Source organism: Felis catus, chromosome X, assembly GCF_018350175.1.
Source record: "Felis catus isolate Fca126 chromosome X, F.catus_Fca126_mat1.0, whole genome shotgun sequence".
NCBI lineage: Eukaryota > Metazoa > Chordata > Mammalia > Carnivora > Felidae > Felis > Felis catus.
The window spans coordinates 57543667-57567894 of NC_058386.1; the positions used below are offsets into that span (position 1 = coordinate 57543667).

General features: G+C 42.4%; 1 protein-coding gene across 8 annotated transcripts in view; it reads left to right on the plus strand.

Annotated features, from left to right (window-relative positions):
- The window catches only part of DLG3 (discs large MAGUK scaffold protein 3), a 58615-nt gene that overhangs the window by 17835 nt on the left and 16552 nt on the right, over nucleotides 1-24228 (plus strand). For all 8 annotated transcript variants that reach the window (XM_019823936.3, XM_011291796.4, XM_011291795.4 and 5 more), the window contains one exon: nucleotides 12993-13107. In XM_019823936.3, the coding sequence (XP_019679495.1) occupies nucleotides 12993-13107 (115 nt within the window). The remainder of the gene's footprint in view (nucleotides 1-12992; nucleotides 13108-24228) is intronic.

Consider the following 24228-nt stretch of genomic DNA (forward strand, 5'->3'; position numbering starts at 1 on the left):
AAGTTAGCTGAATGATCTTATGCTAGTCAACCTCTTTGGGCCTCAATTTTCTGATCTTTAAAATGAGGGGACTGTGCAAAATGTTTCTTCTAACTCAAATTTTGTGTTAGATAAATGGAATTGAGTTGAAAATTCAATTTACAGTTGCTTGTACCTAGGCTGTTATTGAATCACAAAGTCTTGAGCTAATAACAGTCTTGCTTTAATAAGGGTCTTGTCTTCCCCTCTTCTTTTCTGTAATGAGGATTTCATTGCTTTGAAATGGACCTTTGTTTACTTTTCATTGAATTTAGATATCTTTAAAAAAAACAAGAGCCCTAAAGATTTGGGAGTTTTTCCACTTGATGAAATTAATGATAAAAATTTGAATAGACCAAAAGAAGAAAATTAATATATTTTATATAAATATATTTGATGTAAATATAATAATATATTTTATTTAAATACATTAAGGGTCTGGTTTACATACATGTTCTTCAGATTTTCAAAAAGGAAGAATGTTGCAAATCTTGGGTTAAATTCCAGACTAGATTATCAAGTGTTATTTTGTAAACACTCAGAAAAAGAAATAGTAAGCATAAGAACTGGTATTGGTTTACCAGGTTCGAACAAGTCATGTCAGACGGGCCAGATGGCCTTCATGGGACAGGGTTGTGGGACTGGTAGATCAGGGAAATAGGGTAGATGTGGTATATCTAGGTTTTGGCAAGGAATTGGCAACACTTTTTTGATCCGTTTTTTAATAAGATGTGAGGTGATAATATGTCTAAGGGGATTTGTCTGCAACTGGTTGAATGATCAGTCCCAGAGGAAAATGATGAATGAGCCAGGAGCAGTGTGGAGGGGAGTTTCTAATGCATTTGTGCATCCTGACTTTGTCCTTGGGCCTGTCCTATTCAGTCTGCCTCCCCACCGTCCTCAAATTATATTCATATTTTCCTGGATATAAAAGTATTGCATTTGGGGGGGCACTGGGTGGCTCAGTCGGTTAAGCTTCTGACTTTGGCTCAGGTCATGATCTTGCTGTTCATGAGTTCGAGCCCCGCATCGGGCTCTGTGCTGACAGCTCAGAGCCTGGAGCCTGCTTCAGATTCTGTGTCTCCCTCTCTTTCTGTCCTTACCCCACTCACACTGTGTCTCTGTCTCTCTCAAAAATAAATAAACGTTAAAACAATTTTTTTAAAAACTATGGCATTCAGATTTATAGAAAATTGGAAAATATAGAAAAATACAAAGTAAAAAAAAAAAAATTCAAATCACCTGTAAAACTACCTCCAGAAATAACCAGTTTATGTCTGTGTATTTGTGGCTATATGTTGGGTGTCATTTCCTTCCAAACTTTTATGTATCATATAATATGTATGAATCTCTTTCAAGACTGAAATCATTGAATTTAGACAGTTTTGTATCCTTTCTTTTAACTTAATGTCATGGATATCTTACTAAAATGGTTTTTACTAGTTAAATAATATTTCTTCAGGTATTGCCATAATTCCTGTAACCATTCCCTTTGGTGGACATTAGTTGTTGCCAAGTTTTATCTTATAAATAGCACTGATGGGTATCCTTGTATGAGACTTTTGTGAATCTGGTATTGCTTCTTCAGAATGAATTCCTTTGTGCGGCATTATTGGTCCAAAGGGTATGAACATGTTTATGACTTTTGATAGAGGGGCACCTGGGTGGCTCAGTCGGTTGAGCATCCAACTCTTGGTTTTAGTTCAGGTCATGATCCCAGGGTTGTGGGATTGAGCCACACATTGGGCTCTGCACTGAGCATGGAGTCTCCTTGAGATTCTCTCCCTCTCTCTCTTCCTTCCTCCCTCTGTTCCTCTCCCCCACTTGAGCTCTCTCCCTCTCTAAAAGAAATAATAAAAAAAAGACTTTTGATATATTTTGCCAAATTAGGCTCTACCTCCACCAACAGTATAAAGAGTGTGTAGTTTGAGATCTTGCTAACATGGAGTATTATTTTAAATTTCTGCAAATTTGATAGGTAAAAAATGTTATTTAACTTATATTTTAATTTTACTTTATCATATATAGTTCAGTTTTATATCTTTTTTAAATGTTTATTTTTGACAAAGAGAGAGAGAGAGAGAGAATGGGGGGGGGCAGAGAAAGAGCAAGACACAGAATCTGAAGCAGGCTCCAGGCTCTGAGCTGTCAGCGCAGAGCCCAATGTAGAGCTCAAACTCACGAACCATGAGATCATGCCCTGAGCCAAAGTTGGACACTTAACCAACTGAGCCACCCAGGCACCCCTATTTCTTTTTTTAATAATAGAATTGAATGTGTGTGTGTGTGTGTGTGTGTTGTGTGTGTGTGTGTGTGTGTGTGTATGTATATGTTCATTGGTCATTTTGTGTGTGTGTGAATTGCCTGTTCACACCTTTTTCCCATTTCTCTGCTGAGGTGTATTCAGTACTTAAAAAATTTTTTTTAATGTTTTATTTATTTTTGAGAAAGAGAGAGAGAGAGACAGAGCATAAGTGGGGGAGGAACAGAGAGAGAGGGAGGCACAGAATCTGAAGCAGGCTCCAGGCTCTGAGCTGTCAGCGCAGAGCCTGATGTAGGACTCGAACCCATGAACAATGAGATCATGACTTGAGCCGAGGTTGGACTCTTAACCAACTGAGCCACCCAGACACCCCATCAGTACTTATGAATGTGTAAAAGCTTAAATGTAGTTAGAATAATAATTCTTGGTCATGTATATTACAAAGATTTTTCCCAGTTTGTAGTTTGCCTTTTTAATTTGATGTGTAGATATTTTATGTTTTTATGTAGTCAAACTTATCACTGTTGTCTTTTATGCATTTAGCGTCTACCTGTAGGTTAAAAGGGCCTTCCCTATCCTGACAGCAAATAAATATTCACCTTTGTTTTCTTCTAGTTATTTAATGTTTTTGTTTTTGCATTTAAAACCTTAACCTGCCTAGAGTTTATGTATGATGTAAGGCAGGATAGTACCTTATTTTTGCTCCAAATGTTTAATGAGTTATCTCAGTAGCGTTTTTTTTGAAAAATTTTTTTGATAATTTATTTATTTTTTTGAGAGAGACACAGAGAGTGTGAGTCAGGGAGGGACAGAGAGAGAGAGACACAGAATCAGAAGCAGGCTCCAGGCTCTGAGCTGTCTGCACAGAGTCCGATGTGGGGCTCGAACTCACAGACTGAGAGATCATGACCTGAGCTGAAGTCGGACGCTCAACCGACTGAGCTACCTGGGCGCTCCTCAGTAGTATTTATTACATATAAATAAAACATCATTTCCCTACTGTTTTGAAATCCTACTTTAATCTTTTATTTCACACACACACACACACACACACACACACACACACACACAATTTGGATTTTGGGTTTCTTATTCTCTTCTGTAACATTTTACTCTGGAATTATCAGTTACTGAAAAGTGGCCACAGATGACCACATTAACAGGAAGAGGCTTTCTCTAGGTCCCATTTTCTGGGTTCCTTCTACAGAAACTTGACCCGAAAAATCAGTTGATACCCCAATAAAGATTACCAGTGGATTTGTGATCCTGTCAGAGTGACTACTCTGAAGAACTTTTGACTCTAGACTCTCAGTTGACCTGGTAAAATGTAGAAATCTGTTAACATTAACTCAGGTTAGCAAGCTTAGTCATAAAATGTTGTGTTTCAGTCACCATGTTGTAGCATCTCTGTTATGTGGGAAAGATTGTTCAGGATGAGATTACCCACTACCTTGAGAACAGGGAAAGGTATATTCTGACTTCATTCTCATGTTTTCTGGATGAGGTTTTTGTCTTGGGGTGGTTCTTACATACAATTTGACTTATGGATAAAGGAGCTAAAGGCTTTGTTAATCTTGCATTTGAATATGCTACATGAAGTTCCTTTGAAATAGAGAAAAGGCCCTATTTGAGGCTTTTACCCCAGTCTGCTGGGTCACCTGGGATAGGTGATAAGGACCAATGGCAAGGTCCTGTGAATAACCTTTTCTTAGCTTGATGTGAGATCAAAGCATTTTTCACTCTACTCATTTCAGACCAGGTGGCTGAATGTCATGAAACCTTTATATACTATAGCACTTTCACTCAGTAGCTCTTCCTGCATCCTCAGTAAGCTCTTTGGGGGACAGAGACAACCAGTCTCTATATAGAGATAAACTGGAATCTTTCATGGCATGCTGATCTAGCATGTCTTGTTTTCTATTTCATTTCCAGTATCAGGATGCTATCCAGAACCCTGGCTATGTGTGTGTATGGCTGAGGAAGCACGTTGTGGCAGTGCAGGGACCAGAACAATGACACTGAGGTGTCTGTTCTGGGTTAGTCATACTTCTGAGCCCGTTGTTCTAAAAGTAGAGCAGAAATTATTTTCCTTCAAGCAATATTTGCTCATATTGAGGCCTGTTTGCCACTTTTCTGCCTCTCACATAGCCTTAAGAAAAAAAATTTTTTTTGCAATTTCTACCCATTGATTTGGTATTATTTTTGACCCAGAGAACTTAGGATTATTTGCAGATGTGAAGATTTCCTTCTTATAGATCATATTTAGAAATTAAATTAGACTCATCCTAGGTTTGATTCCTTATAGACCTCATTGTCTTGGTCATAAAATCATAATTATGTGAAAAATAGAAGGGACCTGAGGAATTGACTAGTTTTAGAGGTCTTAGATTCTTTAATTAGTAAACCCCATAATTAAAAACTTAACCCAAGTAGGGGCACCTGGGTGGCTTAGTTGGTTAAGCGTCCAGCTCTTGGTTTTGGCTCAGGTCATGATCTCACAGTTGGTGAGTTCAAGCCTCGTGTCAAGCTCTGTGCAAACAGTGCAGAGCCTGCTTGGGATTCTCTCTCTCCCCCACCCCCCTGCCCCTCATTCACTCTCTCTCTCCCTTTCTCTCAAATAACTAAAAACAAAATCAAAATTAAAAAAATAAAAACTAACCCAAGCAATAGGCTTCATATTATTTTTCTAGAGACCAGTTTGTGATTGTAGAAACATGCTATTTGGCTACTCATATACTTACCTGCATAATGACAGATACCTTCCTGGTGGACTTATTTTACTTTCAGGTCCATCCATTTCTTTGGAAAACATGAGCTATATTGTTGAGACAGATGCTTGTAATTCAAACAGTCCTGAGGGTTTGTACTCCAAAGGCAACTGTAGAAACCTAACATACCATTCATACTCATCAAAATCTGTGACTCTCATGAGGTGGTTGTTTCATTTTCACCACAGTTCTGTACATTTTCACAATGGGTGATTCCCTTGAGCTCATGGCAGCTCAGCTAATGGCAAACAAGAGCTGTGTGAGTTTGAGATTCGAACATCTGTACTTCTGTAAGAATAAATGAGCCTTTGGGCAGCTATCAACTTATTTGGAGTTTCTAGCTAATCAATATACATGCTGTTATTCAGCCCTTTCTTCCCTGCCTAGTATTTGTGTGGGGACTCAAGGTCAGGAAGTTACATTTCTTTTTTGTGTGTCTTCCTACTGTTGCTACCTGTCACAGTCTGTGTGTCTGAAGTCTGTCATCCAGTTGTCTCCCCAGCTTTGTTGTCATTTCCACATTTGATAGGCATGGCTTTTATTTTATTTTGTACCATTTCCCTTTTCTATCGTCACTCAAATCATTGGTAGTCTATACCACACGCAGAATAAGCACCCTTTGTTGGTACCATTTGTTTCCTATCTCTACAACATTTTCCTACCCATAATCAAATAGGCCCAAATAAATGTTCTGTGGGTTGAGAAACTGAGCCCCTTTCAGCTTTTCTGAATTAGTGACAAATGTCATTTTTTATTCTGAGGACAATTTTGTCATTAGGAAAGCAGATGGATTTGAGAGCAAAGTCTTAGAGGGGAGATGGATTTGGAGGCTTGGATGTGTGTCCAGTTCATATTAGTGAAAATTGCAGTTTCAATCCCCTTTGATGGTTTATTAGGCTGTTAAGTAGATCTTGAAACCTCTGACATGTCAGAGTTTTGCATAAATGCTTTGTGGTTTTGTTGGCCAGTTTTTAGCATTTTTGGGTGGGTGGAAGGATAAAGTTTTGTACTTTTTCTTACCTTAGTTCCCGAGGAGCCAGAACTGAGAATTAGTGTCCGGGTTTGTCCTGTCAGATCTTTATCATGAGTTAACACATTCAATAAAAGTTTGTTGACTCAACAAGGGTGCCGATTGCCAAACTTTGAGAAGGAAACAAAAACCACATCAAGGAGCTTATAATTTTGTAAAGGAAATGACATCAGCACAAATTCTGGGCACTGGATTTTATTTTATTTATTTTTTTTAAATTTTTTTTTTCAACGTTTATTTATTTTTGGGATAGAGAGAGACAGAGCATGAACGGGGGAGGGGCAGAGAGAGAGGGAGACACAGAATCGGAAACAAGCTCCAGGCTCTGAGCCATCAGCCCAGAGCCCGACGCGGGGCTCGAACTCAGGGACCATGAGATCGTGACCTGAGCTGAAGTCGGAGGCTTAACCGACTGAGCCATCTAGGCACCCCCACACTTGTAATTTTATTTTATTTATTTTTTTTTAATTTTTTTTTCAACGTTTATTTATTTTTGGGACAGAGAGAGACAGAGCATGAACGGGGGAGGGGCAGAGAGAGAGGGAGACACAGAATCGGAAACAGGCTCCAGGCTCTGAGCCATCAGCCCAGACCCCGATGCGGGGCTCGAACTCACGGACCGCGAGATCGTGACCTGGCTGAAGTCGGAGGCTTAACCGACTGCACCACCCAGGCGCCCCTGGGCACTGGATTTTAAAAGGGAGAAATAGTACAGGGTCTGGAAACCATGTTAGATGAAGAATACTTACAGAAGTAACAATATGTTGCCTGGAGAAGGGATAGCTGATTTTGAGGCCATGATGACTATTCTTTATTATGGCTGATGTTATTGTACTTTTTTCCTGGTCTTTCAGGGAAAAACTCAGAAGCCTTTGATCCATTCATCAAATCAGATATCAAATTTTATCTCTTTTAGTTCCAACATATTTCTTGATTCTTGTTCCTTCTTTGTATTCTCAATTGCCCCCTGCTGTGTCAGGCCTTTCAGGTCATTGTCTCTATTAGAAGAGGTTTCTGGTCTCTGTTATTTCTCTGTCCTCTATTCTATATTACATTCCCAGAATAATCTTCCCCCAAACCTAGTTCTGATTGTATCACGTCCCTATTTAAACACTTAACAGTGGTTCCCCTAGCCTAGCAAGAAAAGTCTTATCTAGTCAGGCCCCACACATTTCCATCGCCTTCGCTATTTTAGATCTCGACTTGTAACACTGAGGCTCCAGTGTGGGGAGGGAGGGGTCCACGAGCTGATTCTGCGCCCTCTGATAGTCCTGCACCCTTCATGGGAGAATCTTATGTGTGTTGGGATTTCACAGACAATGAGAGTTGTAAAATACCAGCTATAAGAAACTAGAGTACGTGATGGCATAGAGTTTTCATTAGCTTTATCACAATATTCACGATGGAGAATTATATTACATGGTAGCAGAAATAGGCATTTTTATGTGTTGCTTATATTTTATTTACCTCAAATTAAATTGTAGATATAGGGTAATAAATTAAATCCATCCATGCCTTTCACACACTTAAAAAAAAAAAAAAAGTCTTATCTCAAACTCTTACAGTCTGGCCGCCCACCTTCACCTGTTCATACTCTACCTTCTATTCAGGCTTATTCAGTATTCTTGGAACCTGCTCTAGGCTTTCCCAGCTCTTTGGCCTTCTTTAAACTATTCCTTCATACTACTATTATGAAGAAGAAATCCATCATTTTTTGTGTTGTTTTAGACACCAAAATTAGGACCAGCTGGCAAAAGAGATGGCTCTTAACCCAAGAATTTTCTCCTGAATACTGTTGTCTAGTCTAATAATGAACAAATAGAGAGCTTTCCAAAGTTGGACATTTTTGAGCAGGGGTTACTTATACTAGGGGCTGTAGGAACTAGAGAAAAAGAGAAAGCATGGTCCTTTGATGTTAAGAAACTTAAATCTACATGTGAGGCACCACACTCCCCACAATAGCCAATGTGATACACACACACCCATGATCATGTCATCTGTTTAAAATCTTTGAATAGCTTCTTTCTATCACTCAGGATAATCAAGAGAAAATGAAGAGGCAAAATCAACAGTAAGGCAAGAACACTGAAAGTTAGAAAGAGGTGGATTGAGGAAGCAATTAGGAGCAAACATCAGCAGTACTTGAGGAAACACTGGTTGTGTGCAGGGGAAAGGGGGGGTTGCTTATAGTAACAGGGAGGTTATCAAGTAGGGGAAGCACAGAGGTAAGTATTTCCAGAGTGCATGTAGAGCATCATATAGGTGGTAGCACAAGCCTTTTGAATCAGCAGCTCCACCCACAGGAGGCTGATCTTTTCTGTGATTATGCAGGGAGAAAATTTGAGGTTCCCCTTTGTCTTTGTCCATTCCAGAATACAATCTTGCCTTTATTTTTGCCAAACCAAAAGTCTCATTGAAGTGTTTTTCCCCACACAAAAAAAGATCAATCTATCCTCAAAGGTAGATTCTGCCTCTACTTCTTCAGAAACAGAAAAGCTGCTGGAAGATTTAGAATAGCAATTTATCCTCACTTCCAGTCATAAAGGTTTCAGAAGGTTGGGGTTCAGTTTGGTAGTGCCAGTCAAATGTTTTTGTGTGCATATAATTTGACCCTGCAGTTTTACTTTGAGAAATCTATTCTATAGAAATGCTCAAATATACAGTGCAGCGTTGGGGGTAATATTAAAAATTGTAAACAATTTATGGGCACCTGGGTGGCTCAGGTCATGGATCCCAGGGTCATGGGATCAAGCCCCATGTTGGGCTCTGCACTCAGTATGGAGCCTGCTTAAGATTCTCTCTCTCTCCCTCTGCCTCTCTCCTCTCCTGATGCATGCTTACACACGTACACGCTCTCTCAAATAAAAAATAAAAATAAATGTAAAAAATTGTAAACAATTTAAATGCACATCAGTTGGGATATGACTGAATAAATTATGCTCTATCTATAATATGAAATACTCTGCACTATTAAAAAGAATGAGATATATCTCTATGTAGTGACATTGATGGGTTTCCATGACTTATTAGAGGATGAAAAAAAGTTGATTTATGGGAATCTGTATGAGTTGTGAATATATGTATATAAATAATATATACAGGGAAGTAAGTTGAGAAGGATACATGCTAGAAATACTAACTGGTTACTTTTGGGTAGTGGGGTGGGGTAGTGATACAGGAATGTCTAAAGGAAAAAGTTAAAGATTCTTAAAAATCATGTGCTACTATTATAAAAAAGTGTAAAACTCATCAGCTTTCTTTGCAGGCACATTGGACAGAGGCCTCTAGCACTTTCCTTTCCCGTGGGATTTGCAATTGTATTGCCAATTTTTTTGAGAATTTTCCAGCCCTCTTGCCCTATCTTCCTTTTCATACACAGTGCAGGATAGCTACCTTATCTTTTCCCTAAACTAACAAAACAAAACTCAATTTTGTAAGCCAAGACCAGCAGTTTCAAACTTTACTGGACATCAGAATCACCTTGATGTTTGGTGAAAATGCAGATTCATGGGCCTGCTGAATAGATTCTGAGTCAGTGTGTCTGGGGTTGTATCCAAAATCCTGATCTTTCAGAGGCATCCCAGGTGGTCAGTGAGAAACCCTGTTTCAGGGAATGACGTCTGATTGTGCCCCCACCCCCTCATTTCTCTCTCCATGATTAGCAAAGGGAACGAGGGAGTGATGACTCACTGTGGATATCTTTGTGGGTCACAAATGGTTGGGTTCATCTGGGAAAAATGAATAAAACACAGTTTAGTAGACTTGAGAGTTAAGTAATAAGTGTTGGTTCTTTAAAGTAGTCTATTTGAAGTGGGGACCTTTGGGTAGGAGGCTGGTCTGGTGGGCAGTGACTAGGCAGTGACTTCAGCCTAGGAGATGCCTTCCAGCAATGGCTTCATTAGTTATAAGTGGAAGAAGGGGAGGAGGGACCTTGACAAACTGTGAGGTTTCAGAATTCAGATGTTTTTTAAGTGGAGCTTTTGTCTTTGGAAAATGATGCTTCTAATATTAAGATGAGGGTTAAGACTATTCTAAATGGTTTTTTTTTTTTTTTTGGTTAGAATTATTTTTTTCTTTGTTAGACACAGTCTGTTAATCAGATGCCCACTGTGGGTTATTAACATCACAAAAGGGTGTTTAAAAACCATACACCCCAATTGCTCCCCCCAGTTAACCTTGGGAATAAAAGTAAATGGGAGTACTTGTTAACTACCTTCCCAAGCCCTCAGTGAAACTGGCAGCCATCAGTTAAATAAACCATTAGGTTTATTAGTTTGAGAACAGAAGCATCGACTTGGGCACAGTTTTCTAATTTGCTCCTCATTTACCCAACAATCATTTATTCAGAGGCTACTTTGTGCTTGGTGGACATTAGGTAATTCTACAAATAAAAGCCAGAGACTGATGGGTAGGCTGGAAGTCTAAGGGTTCACCTGAATGGGAAAAAAATGAATAAAACACAATTTAATAGACTTGAAAGCTTAGTAGCACATAGAAAACAGAAAGTGGATCCCTTAAAGCAACAGCCTTGTTCTCTTTCTGTAGTCTATTTTAAGTGGGCCCTCTGGCCCAGCATTATCAACCACCTATTAGGAGCTCTGAGGAAATAGTGGTTTGGTGGTTGTTTTTTAAAGGATTTTTAAAGAAACGTAGTTACTAAGCAACTGCAATGACCTGCTACTAAGTTGGAGTTCAGCAGGCAAGTCCATTCCAAAGAAGGGAATACATAAACAAGTTGTGAGATGGGGGAAGAATGGCTTACAGATAGATTTGGTATATATTTTTGGGGTGCTTGGGTGGCTCAGTTGGTTAAGCGTCCGACTTCAGCTCAGGTCATGATCTCACGGTTCATGAGTTCGAGCCCTGCATCAGGCTCTGTGCTGACAGGTCAGAGCCTGGAGCCAGCTCTGGATTCTATGTCTCCCCCTCTCTCTCTGCCCCTCCCCTGCTTGTGTGCTCTCTCGCTCTCAAAAATAAATGAACATTAAAAAAAGATTTGTTATCTATTTTTTCTGGGTTCAATTCATATTTCTGCCTTCTACTTTATCTTCCCCAAGAAAGAGCTGCCTGGTCAGAAATCTCTTTGTCTCGCCAAGTACTCCTCCTAGCGGGTGAGGAGGACTGAGTGAGGAGGACGACCAAAAAGGAGCCAACTAGAGGGCCAGGGTGGAGGGCTGAGCTCTGGAGTAGGGCCAGTTCCCCAGGCAGGCAGAGAGGTAGACGGCTCTGCTGCTGCACTCTTGGGCAGTCCAGGGTTTCTATGACAGATTGGTCACCACCCTCTGCATTTAGATTGCGACGCCTCATTGATATTGATGTGTTGCCTTGTAACCCTCAGATCGGGGACATTGTCCAGCTGCTGTCTTTTTCCCCCAACACTTAATGGGTGAGTCAGTGACTTAACTGCTTCCTGCAGGATTTCAGGGACTGGAGTAGGTAATGAGGACAAATCACCATTAACACCAGTGTGTGATGAATGAAGAAATGGCTAAATGGCATGGATTTAACCGGTTGGCTTCATTGGTACCAGAGTGAACAAAAAGAAACTTTGTTGAGGATCTGTGTGAATTAGAACTCCTTCCATCCCCTTAAGGCTTTTTAGCATTTCCCTTTATAGCCGGCTGAAGGTCAGGTTGCTTTGCTGAGGGAAGGGGAGTGTCAGGTGTTGGAACAGGTGTTTTGTTTTCTGCCTGTAGAGTCATACAGACTAGATGGGGATGCTTCTTGCCAGCCCTCTATGGTGCATGAAAATGCTTTTGTGGAATTCTTTTTCCCTGGAAATATGTTTGGTTTTTTAAAACAGTTCCACAACCTTCAACCCCAACTATCAGTTCTGTTTTCCTTTGAAATCATCTTGTCATAATGAGGTATGCCTATTTTCTACCATTTTCACAGCCTGTGCTTTAGATATATCCCATTTTATGCAGCCAGTACAGACCTGAAAAATACTGTGTATGTGTTGGGTAGGGGGAATAAAAAGGCGAATATCATATTTTAAATGTACTAGGAGAATGTCACAGCAAAGCATCCCTATAAAAAAGCCTCTTAAAATAATTGTACGGTTAGGGAGCTTTCCTCCATCAGGTTTTCTTAAGTTCGGTGTAAATCTGTAGTTGCCTTTCCAGAGTGATAAGGCTGTTTCGAGGCTGTTGTGATGGTATTAGTGGGCTATAAAGCTGGGCATATGGACTTACAACCTCACGGACTAGATGATTTTGGAGGAGAGAGGTGACAGCAGATTTCTTGGTTTGGGAGAATTTCTGTTTTAATGTTTGTTACTGAAACCAAAGACCCTGTTTGTTAAAAGGGAAGATTTTCTTATCTGATTGTGAGGTTTGTTTGTTTTTACCTTTGTGTCATGAGTTCAATCTCCACCCCCCCCCCCAACCTCCAAAAACAAAGTCATCTGGAAACCAGTCATCTCTCTTGCCTAACAATGATCTAATGGCCTCAGGTCCTTCCCAGCCCCTCCACCCTGTGTCTCAGGGCCATCTGTTCTCTGCAATCCACTTTTTGGGAAAGTCTCCTTTCCCATCTGCTCTCCTTGGGCCTTAGCCGCCTGCTCCAAAGATTTATGAAGGCTGCACTGGAGCGCTTTCCAGTTGTTGTTGTGTGTTGTTGGTTTTTTTTTTTAATGATACATGAGATTTCAAGGCAGATAAAAGCTTTTTCCATTTGATATGTACAAATGTTATTCCTTTTTCAGGTGTGTTTTTTCTTTCTCTTAGTTGGGGGCTGGAAAGAAGTCTGTGCTTGGAGGAAGGACTCTGCTTATCAAAGCAGAGACTGACTGTGTTGGCTCTGGCTGCTTTGAAGTCAAGTGTCCTCCTGGCTCTTTAGCCACTGGCACACAGGCTTGGTGCGGTTTCTTGGGTTCATTCTTTTCCTGTCTGTTCCCTTGTCTCCCTGACAGAGTACAGTCGCTTTGAATCGAAGATACATGACTTGCGAGAACAAATGATGAACAGCAGCATGAGCTCTGGGTCTGGGTCCCTCCGAACAAGTGAGAAGAGGTCTTTGTATGTCAGGTAAGTCACACTTCTGAGCACCAGGCCTTGTGCTGCACGAGGGGAGCTCTGTGCCAACACAGCCCTTCCTGTTTAACTAGTGGGGTAGGGAGTGTGTACTCCCAGTACTAAAGCAACATTGTGTACTGTATGCTCAGGTTGTGTACTTTATGGTCAGTGTTTCTCCCCTTTGCAAGCTGGCTTCTTCCTCTTTGCTCATGAATGACTCAGTACGAGAAACTTTCAGTTTGTTCTAATTGTAAAAGACTATTGAGTGATTATTGCTAGTCAGTATTCAAATAGCACTCAAATGTTCAGAGTCCTTTGCTTGCATTCTGTGATTTGAGGAGAAAGCTTGGCATTCCCTCCCTTCCACATATGCATAGTAGACATCAGGATTTGTATCTGAGCATATCAGCTATCACTCTATTCTGGTCGAAGGTCTTTTACAGGAGACCAAAAACTGACAGGTTGCTGCTTCTGGGTCTTTTTTTAATGTCATTATTTTTGAGAGAGAGAGAGAGAGAGAGAGAGAGAGAGAGAGAGAGAGAGAGAGAGAGAGAGAGAGAGAGAATATGAATCTGAAGCAGGCTCCAGGCTCTGAGCTGTCAGCACAGAGCCTGACACGGGGCTCAAAATCACAAACCACGAGATCATGACCTGAGACGAGGTCAGACGCTTAACCGACTGAGCCACCCAGGTGCCCAGGGTCTTTTTTTTTTTAATGGTGTTTTCTTGCTCCCTGCTGTGCTGGTCTGCTATATCTGAATCATGGGACATGGGATGCGATGCTGTATGGTTCCCAGGAAGGGTGGGTAGAGGGAACGGATATATAGATAGCATTGGGTGTATTGCTGCTGAAAGCTATTCTGAGATACTGCCCAAGGTTGAGCTTTTGACCCTTGAGGCCCATTATGATACTTTGTCAGGTCAAAGTACAAACCTCTTGGGGAGTTGGACTGCTAAATGAACACTATGGACTCGTTAGAATTAGGGATAGTTTTCTTCTTCCTGTCCAAGCTTCTTGGCAAAACTCCAAACAGTGTGGTGCAAGTACATATTGTATCTCTCCAAGGTTAAAATCCTTAGAGTAAGAGGTGGTGGGATTACTCCCCTGAGCCAGAGATAGTCGTGTGTGTGTGTGTGTGTGTGTGTGTGTGTGTGTGTGTGTGTGTTTAATGCTTAGGTGTGGACTTGTATTAAACTCTTGGGTTGAACTTTTCTGGTGGCCTCTGATACATGCTGGGGGAGGTTAGGAAGGAAGGCTACATTTGCTGATTGCCTGGAAGTGGGACAACTGGTCTGTCTTTGGGGTTTGACTCGATGCTAGCCAGTGGATATAAACGCTAATTGCAGTTCTTGTCATGGTGCTTGATTTTCTTTTCCCTCAGTTGGTAGTCCCTGACACTACTGCAGGGAGCCGAGCCAAGGGAGCCCAGCTTTGAGTCTGAAGCCCACTAGAACCCTTCATGGTTCTTTTTAAAAAATGAACCCTCAACTTGACTGGTTGTTTGTTGAGAGCAGCTTTCTTCACATTTGCCGTGCTCACCTCCTGCTGTGAAGGGAGGAGAGCTGGAGGAAGGCTGGGCTAGTCACTGATGATCTTTTCAGTCTTCTGTTTTTTGTCACTAAGCCCCTGCTCTGGGTCTGCAGCCTAGATGCTGGGGCACTGAGACGGGGGAATCAGAAATGTGATATTGCCCCCAGCAAGAGGGTAATACTTATGTGACTTGGTCAGGATTGTTCCGTTCCCGTGCTGCCAGCCCCCGCAGATGTGGCACTCCAGGGTGCGTGGGAAGCTGCTCTTTAGGCAAGACAGTTTCTTCAGAGAGCTTTATTTTTAGATTTCCTCTCTCCACCTATCCTGTGCTAGAGCTCTCCCTGCCTGGGTAGGGGGATTGGGGCATTAGCTCCTGACCTGGAAGACCTAAAAGACTTAGAACAGCCTTCTGACCTGGGGAAGGGATACATCATGTCTAACTCTGGGGAGGAGGGTGGAGACTGCACTCTGTTTCTAGCAAATCCGTTTATACAGTTTATATCATCTGCCCCTAACCTTATCTAGATAACATCAGTGTCCTCTGAGGAGAGTAAGTACTGTTTAGAACAATGAACATTTGTGATCACTAGAATTAATCAAGGGAAATGATATTTTATGGCTAAAGCAGTGAGCAGAGGTCTTTCGCTAAGCTAACCTCTCTACCAGAGCCTGGCTTGCTCTGTGCCGTTTCATGCCTGTTTGGCCTTCCATGCTGTACTTCGTCCCTATTGTTCAGTATGTATTCAAGTTTCTCCCATTCTTAAAAAGAAAAGAAAAACATTCCCTTGATACTAGTAGTCCCTTAAACTGTTATCTCTCTTCTGCTTACCACATTTGCTGAATTATGTGCCAAGAAACACTAGTTCCACAAGATGTTAAGTATTGTGTGCAAAATCAGTGGTTCAGTAAGTTGGGCCAATGCCATGTGAAAAGAGTAAAACAGAGTCTTTTACTGTGATTCATCTCCAGGAGGGTCTGCACTAAGCAGTGTTTCGCCAAAGGATAGGAGCATGGGAGCCTTATTTGGAGAAGTCCATCTTAAATCCATGTTGGGAAATGTTGGAGTCCTCTGTACCTATTCCTGCTATGTCTTCAAATCACCTCTCTTTCGGTAGGAAAGGAAGTGTGCATCTGGTTTTCAGCATGGTGGTGTGGTTCCAAGCAAGTCCGGAAGGCTCCGGAGGAGCAGAAGCTCAACTCCGTCAGGGATCCACGGTGACCTCTTAGTCATCACATTCAATGACTGGTTCACTGATTCTCTGCCATTGGTGTGACCTCTTCACCACATTTGTTCCCACAAATTACCTACTTGCTTCTTTAAAGGCTCTCTTTCTGTCTTGCTAACCATTCCTCAGTACCTTTCATTAGCTCTGCCCCCTAAATGGCAATGTCATTTATTTTCACAGCTTCAGATCCTGTTGTTGTATAAATGACATCCCTGATCTTTTTAGTGAACTCCAGGCCTGCATATCAACTACTTGCTGGGCATGTGCATGAAGCTGCGCTCCCACAGTGTCTCAAACAAGCAGTGTGTTCAAAATTGAACCCCCCTCCACACCTACTGCTCCTCAATTTCCTTATCTAAGTTAATTGCATCACCCTGTCATGTGGAAAAGGGATTAGATTTGTTCTGTCACCCAAGGCAGATCTCAGCTCAACAGAAGGAAGAAAGAGCTAATGATTAAAACTGTCTGAAAATGGAATGGACTGCTTCCGGGGATAGTAAATTTGATCTTTTGTTACTGAAGGTGTTACAGAAGAGGCTGGGCACCCATTTCACTGGTTGTTGCAGAGGGGGTCAAAGCTAAAAGCAACAATCTGGACATAAGCTACTCAGAAGCTTTCACTAGTTCCCTAGTGTCTTTAGGATGAAGGCAAACTAACATTTAGGGAACATCTGTGCATTCAGGCCTTTGTTATTCTCTTTAAATTGGGATTAAATCCTTTAAATAATGCTACAAAGTACACATTATTCTCATTTTACAGGTGTGAAAACTGAGACTCCAGTTATATAGCCAAGAAGTTCCAAAACTGGAATTTGAACCTGGTTGTTCTGACCACAGAGTGTGGCTTTTTTCAGCATTTCCCAAACTTGGTGATAGGAATCTGCTGGCATGCTAATAAAAATACAGATACCTAGTCCCCCTCTTTTATACACTTGGATTCACTGGATTTGGGAAATGTATGGGTTTTGGGGGGTTTTTTAGTACTCGAAAGTTATATACATGTATTTTTAAATATAAGTTATTGTCAAATTGGCTAACATACAGTATATACAGTGCACTCTGGGGGGTTTTGGGGGTAGAGTCCCATGATTTATCGCTGACGTACTACAGTGCTCACTCACCTGGTCATATGCTGTCTCTCCCTAGTAAAATAAACATTTAAAAAAACCATTTTTAAATTTTTTAAATGTTTATTTTACGAGAGAGAGAGAAAGAGCGAGAGTGAGTGCACATGAGCAGGTGAGGGGCAGAGAGGGAGAATCCCAGGCAAGCTCTGTGCTGTCAGCACAGAGCCTGACACAGGGCTCCATCTCATGACTGTGAGATCACAACCTGAGCCAAAATCAAGAGTCGGATGCTTAACCAACTGATCCACCCAGGCGCCCTGGGAAATGTATGTTTTTAATTTTTTTAAATGTTTACTTTTTGAGAGAGAGAGAGATTGATTGATTGATCAAGGGAGGAGCAGAGAGAGAAGGAGACACAGAGTCTGAAGAAGGCTCCAGGCTGTGAGCTGTCAGCACAGAGCCTGATGTGGGGCTCCATCTCACGAACTGTGAGATCATGACCTGAGCCAAAGTCAGGTGCTTAGCCAACTGAGCCACCCTGGCACCCCAAATGTATGTTTTTAACGTTTTTTTTTGTTTTTGTTTTTGTTTTTTGAGACAGAGAGAGACAGAGCATGAACGGGGCAGGGGCAGAGAGAGAGGGAGACACAGAATCGGAAGCAGGCTCCAGGCTCCGAGCCATCAGCCCAGAGCCCAACGCGGGGCTCGAACTCACGGACCGTGAGATCGTGACCTGAGCTGAAGTCGGACGCTTAACCGACTGAGCCACCCAGGCGCCCCCCAAATGTATGTTTTTAACAAGCAATCTGAACACTCAGGAATAACTGCTTGTTTGTCACAATAGGTATTTGTGTCTGTTTCGCTTGAACAGCTGAACATTACACTTACTTTATTTTTTTTTTAATGTTTATTTATTTTTGAGAGACAAAGAGAGACAGAGTACAGCAGGGAAGGAGCAGAGAGGGAGGGAGACACAGAATTCAAAGCCGGCTCCAGTCTCTGAGCTGTCAACACAGAGCCTGATGTGGGGTTTGAACTCACAAACTGCGAGATCATGACCTGAGCAGAAGTTTGACGCTTAACCAACTAAGCCACCCAGGCGCTCCACATTACACTTACTTTAGCTCCTACTATGTGGAAAGCAGGAAATCGTAGGGCTAAGAATTTGGGCATGGTTGGGGGGTAGATTCAAGGAAGCGGCACACACAGTTCCTGCCCTCCAGTAGCTTGCCATCTACGCAGTAGACACTGAGCAGCAGGTGGTTGAAGTGAAGGAACCCTTTTCCATTAGGGTTTCACCTCTAATTCTTTTAGCTGTTGTTTCCCCTATGACATGTTTCTCCTCCTTTCCCTTCTCCTGAGTCTCCATTCTCTGGTTTGCATGGGTTGCAAAGCTATTTTGAAGCAAATAGCACCTTCTTACAGCAACATGGAGGCTATAGCAGGTAAAGCCCTAGCGAGCTGCAGCTGTACTAACGAGAGGGGAGATGGGATTTGTGGAGCCTGGAGAGGAGAAAGAAGGAAAGATGACTGTGTTTGGAAAATGCAACTTGTTTTTAAAATCACTAGTGACTTAATGGAAAGACCTTCCCCACCCTTCACCATACTAGAATCACTTCTTAAATGGTACAGGTAGGATGAGCAGAGCCCGTCTTTCTGCCTACTCCAGGGTCTTTGCTCTGTTATTGAACTTGCCTTCCACACTGGAAAAGTCCACAGAAATAGGCCTCTCTTGAGCCTCTTGCTCAGGGTCAGGATGGTTGGGTGTTTAACTCAGGTCATTCTGATGTGAAGGTAGTACAAAAAGACACAGGATAGGTGAGAGTTCCAGGAACCTCCAAGTTCTAAACTTGGATTTTCTTTTGTCTGTTTCTTGAGTGAATGAACAAAAGACCCTGTTGTCCAAAGGTTTCCAAGAGGCTTGAGAGTACATCTGTAGAAATGGCTTTTGCAAGTCTGTTCTGGCCAGGTGGGTGCATTCTTCACAGCCACAGGGTGGCATCAGGCAGGCATTTTAGGAGTCCTGGCCTCCTGGATGGCCATCTACCATCCCAGTCTTCTCCCCACTCTGGGAAGGAAATCCTTTTGGGACATCTGCAGTCTCAATTCAAGAAACAGTGTCACAAATATTGGCTTGGTCATCAAAGGAGGCTGGAGAATGCTCCTTGTCATCAAGCAGACATGAATTGTGAAAGTGTTCTGTGATGATAGCCCAGGGTGATGCTGGGGAGAGCCTGACTTCGACATATTCATTAATGAGTCTCAGTAGTGGATTAAAGTGCCAGTGAGGCGATTTGGGCAGGCTTCACTATCTAACAGAATTTGAGGGTGACATTAATATACATCTTAAAATGCAACAGCAATTTATGTAGTGTTCTGGGCTACCAGAGGATGGGGAAGACTTTCTGATACCAGCGATTCTTGAACTGCCTATTGCTAGAGCATGTTCCCCAGTCACCATTCCTTGACCTGTGCTCATAATCCCCCCAGGTGACCCAAAAGGTGGTGTGAACCCCAAATGTTCACATATCGTGGGCTGATGGGTCCTTGAATGCCCCTCTAGTTTCATAATTGACCTCTAAGGCCTGAGACTTTGAGGTAGACTGAGGAGAACAGTGCCCCTTTCCTTGTTCTCCATGTTCCTGTCTGCAAGGAGTGTCAGGAAGACCCGACTTGCTGTCAGCTACATTTGTTCCTCTTGTGATGACCCATCTTGTATCTACTTGACTGCTCGAGTTTGGGCTTTTAGGTTGGTCTTCAGAAGCTGCTAGACATTTTAACTCACACATTAAAGTCAAGGGCTCATAAGTGACAGTTGCTTTGCGGCTCTCTGTGCATGCTTCATAAGGACGGGGCAAGGGAGGGGCTGCTCAGTTTTCAAATAATAGGTGCCTTTTATCTGGTACTTTCTGTGGCTCAGGCTGCTATAACAAAATACCATAGACGAGAAGCTTAAACAACAGACATTTATTTCTCACAGTTCTGGATACTGGGAAGTCCAGGGTCTAAGTGCTAGCAGATTCAAGTTCTGGTGAGTGCCTCCCTCCCACTTCCTGGCTTATAGGTGTCTACCTTCTTGCTACGTGTGCAAGTAGAGGGGGGTGGGGCGCCTATGTGGCTCAGTGAGTTAATAAGCTTCTGACTTCGGCTCAGGTCATGATCTCACAGTTCTTAAGTTCGAGCTCCACTCTGCTGTCATCACAGAACCCGCTTCTGATCCTCTGTTTTCTTCTCTCTCTGCCCCTCCCCTGCTCATACTCTGTCTCTCTCAAAAATAAGTAATCATTTAAAAAAGAAGAAGAGAGAGAGAGATGTCTCTCCTTGTCTCTTCCTCTTCTCATAAGGGAACTATCTCCCTCACGACCTCATCCAAACCTAATTACCTCCCTAAGGCTCCACCTCCAAATACCATCCATCACCTTAAAGGTTAGGGCTTCAACATATGAATTTTGGTGGAACACAGACATTCAGCCCATAACACAGATGAAAGGAAGGAAGCAATGTCTTAGACCCCATCTGGTATAGGAGGGAAATACAGTGAGAGAACCCTCTGAGGGATAGTAACTAACTGGAGAGTAACTGGAAGTGTGTTTTGTGCCCTCCTGCCCTAGCCTGATCTCCTGCACTGTTCATGAGCCTCAGACATGGCCTTCATCCTCAGAGGGCTTCCCCTTTGGTGATACACTATGAAATAATTTAAAACTGCAGGACTTAAATAAATAGCAATAAATAGAAAACGTTAAGAAAAGTCATTGCAAAATATGTAGGATGAATTTGGGAGAAAGACATTTGGAGTGGGCAGGGTCACAGAGAGAAGAGTGGGGCTTGGTTTGGGCCTCAGGGGAACTAATGAGGGCGAGAGGGGACAGGCTGAGTCTCCCAGGCCACCATAGATGGCTGGAGCCACAGGCAGAGAGGTGGGCACGGCTACTAGGCCAGTGCAGCAGAAGCAGCCATTTTTCTTGGAGGCCGAAGGGCTCAAGTGCTCTCGTTTACTTTGCTTCGAGAAACCCGCCTGACCAGTTTCCTTGGTAGTTGCTATTTTCTTTGCGTTCCTGTTCACCAAGACACCGATGTGACTGTGCCAGGTGCTTCTGATTTCTTGGGCTTTTTTAGACCCAAACCTCACAATTTAGGATCTGAACTGCCAGAGACTTTAGCCTAGTAATCTGTTTACTTTGAGCTGATTATATTCCTGCTTTCCCCTCCAGCAGTGAGGTCTCAGCTGAAAGGAAGATTAGGCAAAGTCCCCCAGAGCACGTGCATCATGTGGGCAGGTGCACGCAGCTCGTAGGGGATACTATTTGAAAGGTCACCACTTACACAACATATCTTTGAAGACCTTTGGCAGTGCTTTCTGTCAGAAGATAGGCAGCAGCATTTAAAGCTGACGTGCTGAATCTTAGCTTGGGAACTCCAACCCGCAGACCCTGGGAAGTGAGCATCTGCTTTTCATGCTGGTGTGACTTGGCTCTGGAAGGTTGCTGCATTACCCACTTTCACTTTGATTTTACATGCCACGTTTTCTCTGGGGCACAGTCTTTACCCTGCTCTTAAGATAAATCAGTGTTTAAAACATAAAAAGAGAAAATAAGCGTTAAAAAAGGGTGGGGGGCTCCTAGGTGGCTCAGTCGGTTAAGCATCTGACTTCGGCTCAGGTCATGATCTCATTGCTCAAAGGGTCATGAGTTCGAGCCCCGCATCGGGCTCTGTGCTGACAGCTCAGCCTGGAGCCTGCTTATGATTCAATGTGTCCCTGTCTCTCTGCCACTCCCCTAATCGTGTTCTGTCTCCCTGTCTCTCAAAAATAAATAAACATTAAAATTTTTTTTTTTTAAGTTTAAAGACAACATGGGGCGCCTATGTGGCTCAGTCAGTTAAGTGTCCGACTTTGGCTCAGGTCATGATCTCACAGTTCATGGGTTCAAGCCCCACATCAGGCTCTGTGCTGACAGCTCAGAGACTGGAGCCTGCTTCGGATTCTGTGTCTCCCTCTCTCTGCACCTCCCCTGGTCATGATCTGTCTCTCTCTGTGTGTCAAAAATAAACGTTAAAAAAAAAAAGATGTTAATGTTTTCCTGGCCTGGCCACAGTGTTTGAGAAGTTGCAGGAAAACCCAGGATCTGTGGCTTTCCCTTGCTTCACAGAACTGTGCAGCCATAACCAAGGAGGAACATATTCAGGGTTGAAGGATAATCTTTTATGTAGACCACTTACTGTGATCTTAGGCTTTAGATGGTAATTTTTCCATAAGCTTTGTTCTCTCCTGACATAGGGTTTCCCTCCGAGCTGACCAGTCCACCACTTGGAGGCTTTCATGGAATTCTTTTTATCTAGACCCAGAAAAAATAAGGGGTTTCTGAGGCTGCTCATCTCCCAACACACCATCTTGTCAATAAGCTCACATACACGGGGTGAAACCAAGGTGCCAGAGTGGTCAAATATGGTTTTAGGTGTCTGGAGACAAATAGGTATTGCTTTTTTTTTTCCTGCTCACTCTTTTTGAGTCAGAGGTTGAAAAGTTTCATTGGTATGTCATCTGGGCCTTGCATGTGTAGAATTTTAGTTTTAGGACAGTGGTTCAGTCTGATTTAAAAGGGGTGGTATGTTATATGCCTTGACTTTCTCTAGTTCTTGCCCTAAGGATAAAGAAGGGTGGGTAGGAAGATATAACAGTGTTTGCAAAAAAGGTGCTCCTTCATCCTCTTACCAGATCCAACCTGAGGCATTTGTAACAAGGAGCCAGTCCCTGTCACTTTCTTAGGTTTCCAGGCTGTTCCTAAGAGAGATTGTCACAGCTAGATGGCCACAGTTTAGCATGCTTCTGAAAGATCTCAGGTAAGTAGCCAACACTTTTTCAAAGTTTATTAAGGTCTAATTTACATACTTTTTTCAATTACATGAAATATGTATCATTTGAAAGGTGGTTCAATGTTACTATTCAGGCTTGTTCTCTTTTAGTTTCCTTCCTTCCTTCCTTCTCTATACCCAACGTGGGGCTTGAACTCATGACCCTGAGATGAAGAGTCATATGCTCTACCGACTGAGCCATCCAGGTGCCCTTGTTCGCTTTTAATTTTACTTTCCACATGAAAGTTTAACCTGGTAATGATCAAAAGGCTGAGGCCATGGAGTCAGTCTCACAAGGCCTACTAAGTGGATGCCAGACTCCTTAGCTGGACTGCAGACTGAGTGCCTTGCACTGCAGCCAAATATGGGTGTTGCTGACCCTGCCACACAGCCTTGGTTGCTCGCCTCCAAGTCCTTGCTCACACTGTTCTTTCTAGCCAGACAGGTGCCTCCCTTCTCTCCCTCGAAATCCTGAACCTTCATTGAGGCCCAGTTCAAAAGTCAACCCTTCCTCATAACTTCCCCAAGGTAGGTGTGACCTACACTCTCCCTGAATGCTTTTTTAGGCCTTGACTTATCCTGCCTCTCGTTACAGCATACTTGGCCAGCACACTCTGTAAGGCCAGGACTTATTTTCTTCTGTGTCTTCCATCCAGAAAGGTATTTTTTAGACATAGCCAAGTGGGGAGTTAGCTTTTGTTTGTTTGTAATGTGACTGTGACTTAGACCTCATGACATTTTTCTGAGATTTAAGAGCCCTGGTGTGAAGTTGCCCACCACACAACTCTAGATGAGGCCCTGTGTGACTTTCGGCCTGGTTTGTGTCATCTCTGAGGAAGTTTTCTAGCTCTTAGTCAAATACAGTCTCAGCAGGAAAACAGAAAAAGTGGATTTAGAGAACATCTCCATTATGGATTCAGAAAACAAATCACCATCATGACAGTGGAAGGACTGGTGAGGGAATTGGGCATCTTTAGCCTGGTAGAGAATACCTCACAAAGACTTGGGCTCATTAAATGCTAGAATTGGAAAGCAACTTAGAGACCTCTGAGGCTCCGGTGTCCTGCAAAGCTCTTTCTTCATTTGTAGTTCTGATTGATAGAAAAGGAAATTCTTGTTAATTCATTTCACATTCTCAACTGAGAATGACATTGTAGCTCAGAATTTCAAATTTGATTTCTTTTCTCGTATTTCAAATTCAAATGTGCTGCTGTGTGTTTAACAAAAGCATAGTTTACACTTGATCTCAGCCAAAAGGCCGAGAAGCGATAACAAGATCATAGTTTAAAAACATTGCTTATTCTGTTGTTCAGTGTTCCTCATCCACAAATTCATCAAACAAAATCCAGATAAACTTGGGTACCACTTTTTTTCTTTTTTAAGTTAGGTATCATGCCCATTGTGGAGCCCAATGAGGTTGAGACCTGAGCAGAGATCAAGAGTTGGATGCTTAACCTAT